We start from the raw sequence: 15,184 nt of genomic DNA on the forward strand, positions 1-15,184 counted from the left end.
TAGGTCACAGAGAAACTCCTTTCCTTTGGTCATGGCCTGTGTGTGTGTGGGCACGCATGCTCACATGTGTATACATGTGTCCAGAGGCCTCAGGTTGACATTTGGTATCTTTTTCAATAGCTCCCTACCTTATTAATATTACTGAAGACTTATTTGTACTTTATGTGTATGTATGTTTACTTCTATGTATATATGCATGCATGCCTACCATACGAATACATAGTACTCAGAGAAGTCAGAAGTCATGGTGTTTTTTTCTATTGAAACATAAAAAAAAATGATAGCCCCCCATTAAGACAGAAAAAGCCCTAATTTAGCCCATATCCACTGATTAGGTTCCCTTTAGGATGAGACACCCCTGAGTAATTTTAATATATTTAGATTTTAATAATAAATCAAAATATTTACTTTAAAAATAAATTCAGAAACAAAAAGAGTGTGAAAAGCCATTGCAATAACATACTCCTCAAAGGCAACCTTCACTAAGGTCTTCTGCATTTAATTTAGTCTTTTGGGTATATATCACCTTCTCAGGCTTCCTATGTAGAAAAATGGAATGAATGGACTTGACCAACCTATATTATATCTAATTTAAATCTCTGAATATATGACTGTCAAAAAGATGACTAATTATTATTTCAATTAGAAAAGCAGATTCTTATTTCACATATGCATGTGTTTCTATGTGTGAATATGAATGTGGGCATGCAGAGGTGAGGTATCAGGTCCTCTGGAGCTGGAGTTACAGATGGGTCATAAGCCTCCCTGTGTGGATGCTATAAACTGAACCCAGGTCTTCTACAAGAGCAGTAAGTACTTTGAAGCACTGAGATGTTTCTTCAGCTCTTGTTTAATTTCTGTTTCTGGGCTTATTATTAAGGTTAAATATTTTTCCAATGTTTGCTAGACAATGTTTTTCTTATTGTATTGGTTTTCTCATTTATAAATATTAATGCTGGCAAGTTTGTCTTATTTAAATTTTTGTTGATAGGTCCTCCACAGACATATAAACATTTACGTAAAAAATGTGTATCTTCTCGTTCATAGTCTGTTTTGTACTAAAAGTGAAATCTGCATTTGAGAGATTTTAAAACATCAGTCAAGCACATTTTAAAAAGCTTATTTTAGTTGCAACATAAAAGACTGATATGAAAGAAAGTAGGGCAGCCAGGCATTGGTGGTATACGCCTTTAATCCCAGCACTTGGGAGGCAGAAACGGGTGGATCTTGAGTTTGAGGCCAGCAGTTCCAGGACAGTTAGGGCTGTTACACAGAGAAACCCTGTCTTAAAACACCCAAACCAAACCAAAACCAAAACCAAAACAAACAAAAAAACACATTACAAAATCAAACAAAAACTGACCTAGATATATAATCAAATGTAAAACAATTGATTTTTTTTAAAAAATCATTCCTACAGGTTCTTACTACCAAACTACCTCTCTGGCTTTCAGTCTATCCTTCTTTCATGTTTCTATTGTCAATAATAGGTTTTTTCAACACAAACTACATCACATTCTTCCTTTTTTGCTGGGCAATGGTGGTACACTTGGGAGGGAGAGGCAGGTAGATCTCTGTGAGTCGAGGCCAGAGTGAACTCTAGGACACAGAGAAATCCTGTTTCAAAAAAGAATAAAAACAAACAAACAAATAAAAACCCCAAAACAAATTTTTTCTTTCTTGGGATGGTATGAATAGAAGTCAAAGCCTCATGCACACTAAGTAACTGCCCTACTCTATAATTTCACTTACTAGTGAAATTACTAGACAAGCTAATTTTCTTAACTAAAATCCTACATCTCATGCTAAGTCTTCTATATTTAAACAGGATTCACTTTATTTGTTCTAATGAAAAGCTAAACCCTATGACCTTCATTTTGTAAGAGCATGCACAAAGAACAATTATTAGTTTTCTGATTTTACCATATTCAAGTGCAAACCAATGGGAAGGGCTGATGGCACATATACCTGTGTTTTAAGTGTCCGTTCAGTACTGATATTCTTTTCAAAGGCAGCCTTAAGATTATTTATCTCTTCCTCCTTCTTCAACTTATATTCTGCCAATAAATTATGTAAAACATTATTGCATAGCATTAAGTAATTTCATCTGCATTTCAAACTAACAATGTCTTCAATTACTGAAATTACTATACACTATCATACAGTACCTTTTAATAATTTCATTAAAGTAACTGCTTAATTTTGTTTTAAGTACAGGTAAGCCCAGGATGCCTTTCAACTTACAATTCTCTTGCAAGAGTTGGCATGAATTTGCTCATTGTCCAGCTCATTAATATAATTCTTATGGCTACACAAGTTAGTTAACACACGAAAACAAGTATGTAAAAACCCAATGTAAAACATAACTAAAAATTAATCTCAGAATTAGCTTTACATTTTTTTCTTTTTTGACATGGTCTCAATCAGGCGCCCTTGAAACTCAGTCTGCCTCTGCTCCTGAATGCAGGAATTAATTAAAGGTGTATAGTGTCATGAATGGCTACATTGCTTTTCTTTTTTTCTTAAAAACAGGTGTGTATTCACACACACATGCACTCTAATATGGAACATTTGAAGGCACCAGAGAGGCCTGAAGAGGGAATCAGATTCCCTGGAGTTGGAGTTACCAGGGGGTTGTGAGCTGCCTAATGTAGGTGCTGGGAATCAAACCTGGGTCTTCTCTTGAGAACAGCAAGCTATCTCTCCAGCCCTCATAATACAGATTAAAAAATATTTTTTTAAAGTTAATTATCACAAACTTTATGTATTATGAGTGTTCTGTCTGCACATGTGTCCCACGTGTATGCCTGGTGCCCTCAGAAGCCGTAAAAAGCGGTGGGATCTTTGGAAGCAGGAGTTACAGATGACTGTGAACCACTACAGTGCTGGGAACTGAACCTGGGTCTTCTGCAGGAGCAGCAAGTTCTCATCACTGCCGAGCCTTCTCTCCAGCCACAAACTGTTATTTGTTAAGGAAACTCTACATACCTTCTTCTGCTGTCCTCATCCTTTCATTTAGCTCTTCATTTTCTTTTCTTAGTATTTCGATATCTTTGGTTAGCATGGTGTTTGTTTCTTCAAGCTAAACAAAGCAAACAAAGTTTAAGCTACAGATCTGTTTTCACCCTTGAAGCTAAAAATCTTTAATACTTAACATCTATAGGCAAAGCAGGTCAAACATTGTTTAACTGTAAAAAATGCCTAGTTTCCAGTTTATGTGTGTGCATGACTCAGGAATGGTGGTGCAAACCTTTAATCCCAGCACACAGGAGGAGAGAATATCGATTTCTGAGTTCAACCCCAGCCTGGTCTACAGAGTTAGGTTCAGGACTACATAGCGAGAACTACACAGAAAAACAAAACAAACAAACAAACAAGAAAGTAAAAGTGAATACATAATTGCTATGAATGTTTTAGGAGCAATTACCTTTCAAAATGATATGTGTATACATATCTGTGTATATATTTATTTATATGTATTAAACACAAAAAGTCAAAAAGTGTATTATAAAAAGAACTAGATAGCAGACTAGGAAATTCGAACTTATTTCAAGTTCTGCTACTAACTAACCTATGTGACCCTGGCGCAGGTCATCCTCCTGTGTCTCAGCTGTCTCAACTGAAGAAGATGAAAATACTACATTCAACAATGACTATTCCAGGTAAATGTTTTCCATTAATCATAATAACAATTGCACAGAAAGAGCATTATTTATGCCCTCCCCTTCCTTTGGCTGGGTGAGGGAAGAAGTGGGGAGAAGGTTGAGATTTAGATCTAGTAATGTAGTCCAGATTGGCCTGGAGCTGTGTAATCGGGGCTGATATTAGACTTACTACTTAATCACTAAGTGCTGGGATTATAAACCATACGCTACCATGCTTGGTTTATCGTGTGTGTGTGTGTGTGTGTGTGTGTGTGTGTACTTGCTAGAGCACATGCATAAAAAACTCAGAGTAGGGCATGGGATATCCATACGTTATCTTCCTCTCCATCTCCTTAATGCACTGAGGCAGGATCTCTTATTCAACTGGAAAGTTGCTATTTTGGCTAGTCTGGCAGCCAGGAAGCTCTCAGGATCTGCTTGTCTCTATTCCCAATGCTGGGATTATAGAAAAGGGTAGACATATCCATGTTTGTATATGGGTGTTAAGAGATAGCATTAATTCTCTAAGCCTTGGATTTGCCAAAAATCACATAACTTCTCAGAGTCAAAGCCAGGCATGATACATCACTTTACCTGTTAACTCACAAATAAATGCTTTTGTAACTTTCATTTATCCAGAATTACTAGATAGTCTACAGTATGAACCAAAGAATAGGGAATTTGTAGGACTGGTTTTGATCACAATGGACTATCAACAATGAGTTTCTTACCCCAGAATAGTTACTCGAATTTCAAAGAAATCTAGTTCATAAGATCACTCTTAACATAGTAGGAGAATAAATGAAATAGGCTAAGCATTTCCTCACATAAAATTTATCTACAGTAAGAAAAAAAGCCCAGTGCATTGAATAAGATTTTCTATCACTATCAACCGTTTTAGATCAAATAAACACAAGTGCAGAATGGTCACTCTACATGAGCTGCATAAGTATATTACATGCATGTATACCCTGATACTTCAATGTATTTTGACTTAAATCAATTTCAGTGAAATATTCACCTATTACTTACCCGACTAACAGTATGATCTTTATCTGTAATCTCTTGTCTATTTCTTGAAGCAGCTTTCTTGCTTTCTTGAGTCAACTCAAAATACTGTTCTTCCAGAATTCCTCGAGCCAATTGCTCAGACTCAGCTTTTGTTTCTGCTAGGTCCAACTGAGTAGAAAGAGTTTCTCTGCAACAGTTTTAAGAAACGAAAAAAAAAAAAAAATTCAGTTCATTCTCCTTACTTGATCACATAAATGACAACCATTATCTTGTTAGCTATGGTGGCCTATCTGTATTCTTTTTTCTTTCTTCCCCCAAGACAGGGTTTCTCTGTGCAGTCCTGGCTGTCCTTTAACTCTGAGATCTGCCTACCTCTGCCTCCAAGTGCTGGAATTAAAGGTGTGTGTGTTACCATCAACCAGCCTACATGTGTTGTTCTAACAAGTGAAATATTTTTTTTAAAAAATATTTATTTATTTATTATGTATACAATATTCTGTCTGTGTGTCTGCCTTCAGGCCAGAAGAGGGCACCAGACCCCATTATAGATGGTTGTGAGCCACCATGTGGTTGCTGGGAATTGAACTCTGGACCTTTGAAGAGTAGGCAATGCTCTTAACCTCTGAGCCATCTCTCCAGCCTCCAACAAGTGAAATCTTAAGGCCAGCCTGGACTACACAGTGAGATTCTCTCTGGAAACAACAGACTAAAAGAACACATAAAAAAAAACAAAACAAAACAAAAAAAAAAACAAAAAAAAACTCCACACAATTTTCTCTAAATGACAGAACCAAGGATTTTACTTAAATCCACTACAAAATTTTTATGAAAGTAATGACTTTAATTTAGTAAGCAATTTACTTTTAGAAAAAATAAAAGACTTTGCTGTGGGTCTGGACTGTAAGAGTCAATAGAGGTCAGATTCAAGACACTAAGTCCAACTCACTAGTCATCCCTGTATCTATCTACTGGGTGGGGACTCTGGGCAAGTTCCTTACACTTTCATTATAAACTGAGAGGATTAAACCAAGTTATCCCATAAATAATTCAATGAGATTACAAAAACACAGATTCAGACCACTGTAAACTACCTGCAAACATCGGAAAGAGCACTTTGAAGCTGTTCAGAATTGCCTGAGTGTGGTGGTCATGTATACAGTTCTACCATTTGGGAGGTGGAGGCATCAGATCTGATTAAAGCCAGCCTTGGGTAGAAGAGATTCTGTCTCAAAAACTAACTTTTCAGAATTGACATTTATACTGGGACCACATTACTTTAATTTTTCTGTTTGTCTGAAAGATCCTCTCTTAGATAAGCCATCTTGGTCATGTGTATACTTCCTTGATCTTTGTAGGTTCTTGGTAAATTTGGGTAATGAACTATCCCTAACCATGACCACCACTACCTTTCTTTTTTTCTGCTTAAAAATTATTTATACAAATATATAAAAAACACCATATATCTATCCATCCATCCATCCATCCATCTATCTATCGTTTTGCCTGGATGTATGTAAGTGTACCACATGTTGCTTGGAGCTTATGGTGGCCAGAAGAGAAAGCCAGATGCTCTCAAACTTAAGGTAGACTAGTCTGATATGTGTAGTGATATTTTGTTTGCATTTTAACAAAGTTTGCCTGAAGATAAGAGTGCAAAGCTAAGCCACAAGAGGCCAGGGAGTGGTGGCTCACACCTTTAATCCCAGCACTAGGGAGATGGAGACAGGAAGGGATATGGCTGGGCAGACAGAGGAATATAAAGTGGGAGGAGACAGTCTGAGGACAGGATCGCCCCTTCCGTCTGAGCACTGATAGGGGTAAAAGGTCTCTCTAATGGCTGGCCGCACTGCTTCTTTGACCTCTCAGCTTTCACCCCCAAATACTTGACTCCAGGTTTTTATTAACAACAATTAGAACCTGTGCTACAGATTTGCTATCAATTAGCCCAATAAATTAGCCCCATCAGAATGATGGCACACCTACTTCCCTTTCTTTCAACTTAAATTTATAAATGCCTTTTTGAGTAGAGATTCCTGTTCTGTTCCAAAGCAAAATGGACATACTTTTCACTTTGCAGTTCCTGTATTTTCCTTAAATTTTCTCTGTTTTTTTCTTCAATTTCTTCTTTAAGTTCCTTTACCTGGGTTTTATAAAGTGTCTGTAAAAACAAGTGATAAAGAATGAAGTGTTTATGGTGTATTATAAATAGTTCAGCAATTTTTTTCTTTTGTTTCATGTGCATTGGTGTTTGTGTTTTGTCTGCATGTATGTCTGTGTGAGGGTGTTGGATCCCCTAGAGCTGGAGTTACAGATAGTTGTGAAACACCATGTGGGTCCTGGGAATTGAATTGGGTTCTCTGGAAGAGCAAACTATGGTCTTAAACTGATGAACCATCTCTACACCCCCAATTTAACTTGTTTTTACTTTTAAGATAATTTAAAGCAATTGCTGGGGTTGGAGAGATGGCTCAGTGGTTGAGAGCACTGGCTACTATTCCCCAGGACCCAGGCTCAAATCCCAGAAAACACATGGTAGCTCACAACTATCTGTAACTCCAGCTTCAGGGGATTCAACACCTAAACACAAACATACATGTAGGCAAAACACCAGTGCACATAAAATAAAAATAAACCATTAAAAACAAACAAACAAACAAACAGCCAGGCAGTGGTGTTACATTCCTTTAGTCCCAGTACTTGGGAGGCAGAGGCAGGTGAATCTATGTTAAGTTGCAGATCAGCCTGGTCTACAGTGTAAGTTCCAGGACAGCCAGGACTGTCACACAAGTCTTTAAAAGAGCAAACAAACAAACAAAAACAAAACAAAAAACAAACAAGTGGTGGCGACACCTGCCTTTAATCCCAGGACTCGGGACAAGAGAGCTCTAGGAGTTTGAGGCCAGCCTGGTCAACAGAGAAAGTATCAGGAAAGAAAGAGATACACAGAGAAATCCTGTCTCAAAAATAAAATAAAATAAAATAAAACAACAACAACAACAAAATACCCTCGTAAACAAAAAAAAAAAACAACAATAAGAACAAGTTAAATCCATGCATTTAAGTACATGAATAAGGTTTACAGAATAGATGGTAGGTACTAGGGGTACAATCTGATAAATGTTAAGTTAAAATGAAATGGCAGAATACAAGCTCTCAAGGTCTGCAATCAAGGAACTCTGCCCACCAAATTCAAAAGCTTCAAAACCAAATAAATTCATATAAAACTATAGACTGAGTTAAACAGAAAAAAGATATCAGATATTATTTCTTTCTCTTTCTTCCCTCCCTCCCTCCCTCCCTCTCTCCCTCCCTCCCTTCTTTCTTTAGGTGTTTTTGAGACAAGGTTTCTCTGTAGCTTTGGTGCATGTCCTGGAACTAGCTCTTATAGACCAGGCTGGCCTCAAACTCAGAGATCTGCTTGCCTCTGCCTCCCAAGTGCTGGGATTAAAGGCGTGTGCCACCACTGACCCGCGACATCTGTTATTTCTACAACCTAAAGATGCTTATGAGGACACATACTAATTAGTGCTTATGCAAGCAGAGTCTCTAACAAAGTCTTTTTTTTTTTGATAAATATTTATTGCTTAGACTGGGCTAGAATTCCCTATGTAATCCATGCTGGACTGGAATTTAAGGACCCTCACTCCACCCTAAGTTAGCTTCCAAGTGCTGGGCATCAGGCATGTATTTCCACGCCCAGCAACCAAGTCTGTTTGAGACAAGACCTTACCCTGTGGCCTTGGCTAGTCTGGATTCACCTGCCTATGACTCCAGTACACTGTCATTAAAAGCCTGCACCACCATGCCCAGCTATCAGAAGTTTTATTTACAGGTATAATTTGATGGTAATTGTTTTTTAAAAATATTTATTTATTATGTATACAAAGTTCTGTCTGTATGCTTGCAGGCCAGAAGAGGGCACCAGACCCCATTACAGATGGTTGTGAGCCACCATGTGGTTGCTGGGAATTAACTCAGGACCTTTGGAAGAGTAGGCAATGCTTTTAACCGCTGAGCCATCTCTCCAACCCCTTTGCTGGTAATTGTTAAAAACTGCACAGAAAAGGTCTTTCCCCTCCTACTTCGCAATTTAAATAGACCATGAACCTTGAAAAAAATATCATTTGCAGAAAAAAACTCATAAACTTCAAGCCGGGCTGTGGTGCACTCCTTTAATCCCAGCACTTGGGAGGCAGAGGCAAGCAGATCTCTGAGTTTGAGGTTAACCTGATCTACAGGGCAACACAGGGAAACCTTGTCTTGAAAAACAAAAACCCCAAAACAAACAAACAAAACCAACCAATCAACCAACCAACAAAACTCTATTATAAAGTTTCTTGTTTAAGTCAGCTTTTAGAGTTTCTACATTAAAAATGATTTTCACTTACAGAAAAATACTGCTCGGCTTCAAGTTGATCTTGTAACTCCCGCATCTGCCCTTCATTTCCTCTGTATTGCCTTTATATAAAAGAAAATCAGCAATCAAATTTTTATATTTATGTTAGGTTTCATTTAAGTTGCTAAAAAAAAATAAAAGGTTTGATGAGATAACTTCTGTAAGAAAAACATTTCAGCATCATTTTATTTTTCTAGCTTATCTGCTGAGAACACACTGCCTGGCTCTATCCTGAACCTATAAAATGATGCCGTGCAAAGCATAGGCTTCTTCATAATGAAAACTTTCTTGAGAAACACATTCATTGTAGATCTCTAAACCATAAAAAGGAAGCGGACGCTGCTGTGGCTTGTTTTCCCTATAGATATCTGTGGAAAGGCAGAGATGCACTTTACAGGCAGAAAGTCACAGGAATGCACTTTAATGTTTTCTACAGTAGACAAAAGTAGAGGTCATAAAATTATTTAAAGTAAAAATGAAGTGTAATATATTTCTGGTAAGGAGAAAGTCAAAATATGTATCACACACAGTAAACATACCTCATAGGAAAAAGGACACTCTAAGGACAAAAACAGACTCAAATACATAGGAACACAATGGAACTTGAAGACCAAGATTTTTAAGGATTAATAATTTTATTCCAAGTTGCTAGGCTTTAATATTAGATAGAAATTGTTTTGTAGTTTAGTAACAAGCCATGTAGTTGATAGAAAATACATTATAAATGTCCATTGAGTATAAAGAGTTGCTTGGAGAAAAATGTGTCAGTTTCATTTTTATGGTTTGGAAAGATCCAGTTAATGTGTTTCTCAAGAAAGCTTTCATTATGAAGAAGCCTATGCTTTGCACAGCATAATTTTATAGGTTCAAGATGGAGCCGGGCAGTGTGGTCTCACCAGATAAGCTAGAAAAATAACACAATGCTGAAATATTTTTCTTGTAGAAGTTATTTTATCAGTGGTATATATATTAACTGGTAAAAATGGGGCTTCTAAATCAAGAAATTTGCCAATATAAATCCAACTTAATAAAAACAGACAACTTATTTCAACGAAACAGGCCTAATGATAGTAGTGGTGGCTCACACCTTTAATCCTAGAATTTGGGAGGCAGAGGCAGGTGAATCTCTAAATTTGAGACCAATCCATTCTACAGAGTGAGTTCTAGGACAACCAGGGCTACACAGAGAAAAAAAACCCAAAGCCAAAATAGAACGAAATGGGTTTTAAAGGTACAATAATATCTGGAGGAAATAAAATCACAACTTGGTATAAGGAATACCCATCTCTCATTTTATGTTTTTAAAGCAGGCCCAGGACAGGCTTTGTCTTCATCACAAATAACCAGGTACATGACATCTTTAATAGGAAAAAAAGACTACAACTCTGAGATAAACCAAAAATAAAATAAATATCCAGAACCACCCCACCCCCACACCAAGATTATGTACCCTTGTAATCTCCAAACTAAAGCCATCTGGAACACTTCCTGTCAAGTAAGGCAGCCTTCATTTTTGCATGCTAGTCTGGAGCAATGTGATGATATTTATAGATACGAAAATCATGAGAAAGCTAGTATTTCCATAATGAGTAGATGACTGCAAAGCCAGCAGCTCTACTATCTGTGTCTTTCTTTAAATACCTGTAATTTGAACCTAATAAGCTTGTCCTTCCAAAGCCTGAACTTCCTTGCAAACATTCTTTGCAAGTAAATTCTTTTATCACAAAACAAACAAACAAACAGGTCTTTTTTTAAACAAATTTTGAGATCATCTGAATACACAAAGTATTAAGTATTTATAGGCCAATAAAAGAACACTAAAAGATACTTTCAAAACTTACTTTGTAAGCTGAGCAAACTCAAATTCTAACAATCTCTTTGCTTCCAATAAAGTATTTATTTCCTGTTTCATCTGTTTTTCTAAACCTTTTAAATTGTCTGCTTCAAATGCTTGAGTCTTCAATTCATTCTGTAACAATAGCCGTTTATTTGATTCCTGTTCCAGCTGCAGGGTGAGATTCTTGAGCTATGATGAGAAAAATGATTGGCATCTTAGTTATTTTGATAATTTATTAGATATGTGAAAGGTTATTAATAAAATCTTGAGAATATTATCCCTTGTACTATTCTAATTTGTCCTTGTGTCTATTATTGCATATTTACTACTAAGTCAAAACAGTATCTAAAGTTTAGATATGAAACTTGTGGGAAAAAGAAAAACTTAGATTTTAACTAGCCTCAAAGTTTTAGAAAATAATGATAAAAGTCATGTCTGGGGAGATGTTTCAAATGGGTATTTTAACTTATCCGTTCATCCACAAATGTTTACGTATTCTATTTTATACAATCCTAAAACTTGGAAAATAGTATTAAGTACTTATTAGTGTAGAAGTCAATGAACTCAAATTCTTTCAGCAGTTTATGTGTTCATTACCTGCTGTCTCCAAGGTGATTATCACAGAGATCATCATACAGCACAAACTCCTTCATCTCTGTCTTGTACATAAAACCCTCCTTTCTGTCCCTTCCCTGGATGGTCTAACACTACGGCATGTTCAGTCTTAACGAATAATCTTAAACTGTTTTATTCTTCAGTTTCTAAATGCCAAACCCTTAGCAAGGCTTTCCTTAATTTTCATAAAGTCACATATATGTTACATATATGCTTGTAATCATGACTGGTCTAAGTTGTCTGTTCCCTAAAGGCATACAGGCCAAACCTATCTTATTCATCTTAATAAGCACCGATTTTGATAAAAAGCCTCATTTTTTAATTAAAAAACTTTTTAAAAATTATATTTCACTTTATGTATATGGTGCTTAGCCTACATGTTACATCTGTATATCATATATGTGCCTAGCACCTGCGGAGGCCAAGAAGAGGTGCTGGATTCCCTGGAACTGGAATTACAGATGACTGTGAGCTGCCATGTGGGTGCTGGGATTAAAACCAGGTTCTTCTGAAAAGCAGTGATGTCCTTAACATCTGAGCCATTTCCAGCTCCATCTTCCAAATTTTCAATATTAGCCTGCTTGCTAGTTTGTTTCTAATTTTTTTTAGTCAATTCTCTATAGCAACATAGATTTTCTTTAAAAAAATGTTTTCACCAATAGCATCTCTGTAAGTTTTAAAAGACAGCAGTTACTTTAGAGCCCCAGGGATTCCCGTGACGACTCCATGTGTCCTTTCTTCTCTGACTTTACTTCCTTTTGCCCGTGACTTACCTACCTTCTTACTAATTACATAATCTGTATTCCAATACTGCCTTCAGCAAGTCAAATCTTGGAAGTTACTTACAAATGATGTTTAAAACACATACAGTAACTACTGACATAGTCTTTCATCTTTTCATCAACAGCATTATAAATATGTACAACATGTGTTATATCAATATAAGCATTCCAAGAAGAAGTTGTTTTTCATGCTTTTCTAGATAGCAAACTTTTCCAGTCTTTATTTATTTATTCATTCATTCATTCATTCATTTATAAAGGAAATAGCTTCTTCTAGGAGGAACTAAGACATTCTGATATAGTTGCATACACTGCTGTGATACACAATGAAACGGCTCCTAGGGAATGAATGGGTTTTTTGCTAGTTTTGTCCTTTTTGTTTTACTAGACAGGGTTTCTGTGTAGCTTTGGGGTGTCCTAGCAATCACTCTGTAGACCAGGATGGCGTCAAACTCACAGAGGTCTACCTGCCTCTGCCTCCTCAGTTCCGTGATTAAAGGTGTGCGCCACCACTGCTCAGCTGGAAATGAATGTTTAATAGCTATTTCAGATAAAAATTCTAAGTTCTCGGATGACAGTAGAGCAGTGAACACACACTTCATTCAAATCTTCTGTTTCAAATACTGATTAAGAGTTCTCAAGTCATTAACATAGAATAGTTCATCTTTTAAAAGACGGATAAAATTAGTATGGTTTCTTACTTCATCTTCCATCCTTTCTTTATTTTCAGTCAAATGTTCTAGTTTCTGCTGAGATTGTTTCAGATCAACATCTAGCATAGAGCACTGTTTCTCAGTCTCAACAACTCTATTTTCAGCCCTTTCTCGAGCTTCTCTCTCTTCCTTCAGCTTTTTTTCCATTTCTGTAAAAGAAAAAAAGTTAGAAACACACATTATAGATCACCTTAATATTTTTCACTTTAAATGGTATGGAAATTGGTTTTTAAAATCTCTATGATTTTATCTTGGAACTGTAACAGATATTAATTATAAAAGTTCTAAGGGCATTTTAGTAACTTATATGATAATCTCTGAAGAAAAAAATTCTAAAATATAATATTTTTTAAAAGTTTCAATTTAGTCCTTGAAAAAGAAGATAAGACAATTTAATACTATCTAGACTAGAAGATGAAGAGTGTGACTGGAAAGAGGAATAATAAGGAATGAAATGAAAGTATAGAAAATGATGAAGACAGTTATTAATCTCTTTCTTGCATTGGTCTAGAAACTTTTCATAGGCTCCTAGAACAGGAACCCTGCAACTCAATGACAAGATTATATGATGGCAGAAAACCTCTTTAAATTATTATCAGAAGAGTCTAGTATTTACCAGGGTGCCTTATTCTGGAATATGTACAGCAAGCCAAGTTCTGAGAATTTTAACTTTTCCAGTCATGCCAGTAATAAGTTGCAAAACTATGACAGTGTTTTTGCTATTAGCACTTGCCCTCGAGGAGACAAACCATTAGAGTGCAAGTTCACTTTTCCCCTAACCTTAGTTAGTTGCATTAACATAATCATTAACTTGGCTGGGTGCTGGTGGCGCACACCTTTAATTCCAGCACTCAGGAGGCAGAGGCAGGCTTTTACAGAGCACATGCCAGGAGAGGCTCCAAAACTACAGAGAAACATTGTCTCGGAAAAACAAAACCAAAAGCAAACACAAATAAAACTGAAACCAAAACAAACAAACAAAATAAAAAACCAGCATAATCATTACCTCCTAATTCCTTTCTCTCCAACCTAATAGAAATCAACTTCAGTTAGGCTTGGAGTCCAGATACCTACCTACCGTTGAGTTCCAGACTTACATTACCAACTGAGTAGTTAATATATCCATCTACATATGTGACAAAATTATCAAAGTTGTTTTCAGGGATATGCTGAAGTTTGAACTCAGGACCTCAAAAAGACTTATTTTGTGTTCTGCCTTTGATCCACATCTCTAGCTCCCAAACTTAACATACTGAAATAGTTACACCTTTCTCTCCAATTCTCAAAACACTCTACTGCACTTACATCAATCTCTGTTTAGGATATAACCACTCAATCAGCTGTTCAAACTAAACATCCGAGTCTTCCTTGCTTCCTCTCAGTCCTCCTCCCACTACATTTTTGTCCTTTGTACTTCTGCTTCTTTGCTTTCTGCTTACCACCAGTGAACGGCGCCTACAACTTTCTAATAGATTATCCTACTTCCAATGTTCCTTTTTTCCCAAAGCAGTCTCCAGATCACAAGATTAGTCTTTTAAGAACATAAATTAAAACTGTGGTTGGAGATGATACAATGGACTAACACTGATCTTAGGTACAATTGAAGTGATAATAAAATGAGGCAACGGATTGATCTAAACTAGAACTGTAACTGGAAGCTATAAAGCAAAGTAACTATAAAGGAATAAAAAAATTGAAGCAAAAAATAGCAGCTAAGCTAAATAACAATAAGGTCCAGAATAGATCATGAAGAAAAATCAAGGGATAGATTAAAAACAAAAAACAAACCAACCAAAACTGGGAGAAAAGAAGAGTCCACCACTTTGGAAAGTAGCACGCTTTCTTTTGGGCCACCAATCAGCTCCCAAATCATGACATACTTATTATTAGTTATGAATGCTTGGCCTATCTTATGCTTGTTTCTTGCTAGCTCTTATAACTTATATTTAACCTGTTTCTCTTTATCTGTCTTGGGGATTTTTACCTTTCATTCTGTTAGTCTTACTCCATGTCTGCTTGGTTGGCACTGCCTGTCTAGCTGGCCCTGGGTGTCTTCCTTTCTTTCTGCCTTGTTCTCTCCTCTTCTCTTGTTCTCTTCTGAGCCTAGATTCCTCCCCCCGAATTATTCTCTCTGCCCACCAGCCCTTCCTATCCCTCCTCTGCCTAACTATTGGCCATTCAATTTT

At 36.5% G+C, this 15,184-nt stretch overlaps 1 protein-coding gene across 2 annotated transcripts in view; it reads right to left on the reverse strand.

Moving 5' to 3' along the window:
- Positions 1–15,184, reverse strand: part of LOC121443343 (rho-associated protein kinase 1-like) — a 129,092-nt gene that overhangs the window by 17,340 nt on the left and 96,568 nt on the right. For both annotated transcript variants that reach the window (XM_041645072.1, XM_041645071.1), the window contains exons 19-25: positions 12,987–13,147; positions 10,893–11,077; positions 9,044–9,113; positions 6,719–6,813; positions 4,677–4,842; positions 2,989–3,082; positions 1,969–2,057 (exon numbers count right to left, since the gene is read on the reverse strand). In XM_041645072.1, the coding sequence (XP_041501006.1) occupies positions 1,969–2,057; positions 2,989–3,082; positions 4,677–4,842; positions 6,719–6,813; positions 9,044–9,113; positions 10,893–11,077; positions 12,987–13,147 (860 nt within the window). The remainder of the gene's footprint in view (positions 1–1,968; positions 2,058–2,988; positions 3,083–4,676; positions 4,843–6,718; positions 6,814–9,043; positions 9,114–10,892; positions 11,078–12,986; positions 13,148–15,184) is intronic.

This window comes from Microtus oregoni, unplaced genomic scaffold (genome assembly GCF_018167655.1).
Source record: "Microtus oregoni isolate MIOR12 unplaced genomic scaffold, Mior012 000105F_ref0000443, whole genome shotgun sequence".
Taxonomy (NCBI): domain Eukaryota; kingdom Metazoa; phylum Chordata; class Mammalia; order Rodentia; family Cricetidae; genus Microtus; species Microtus oregoni.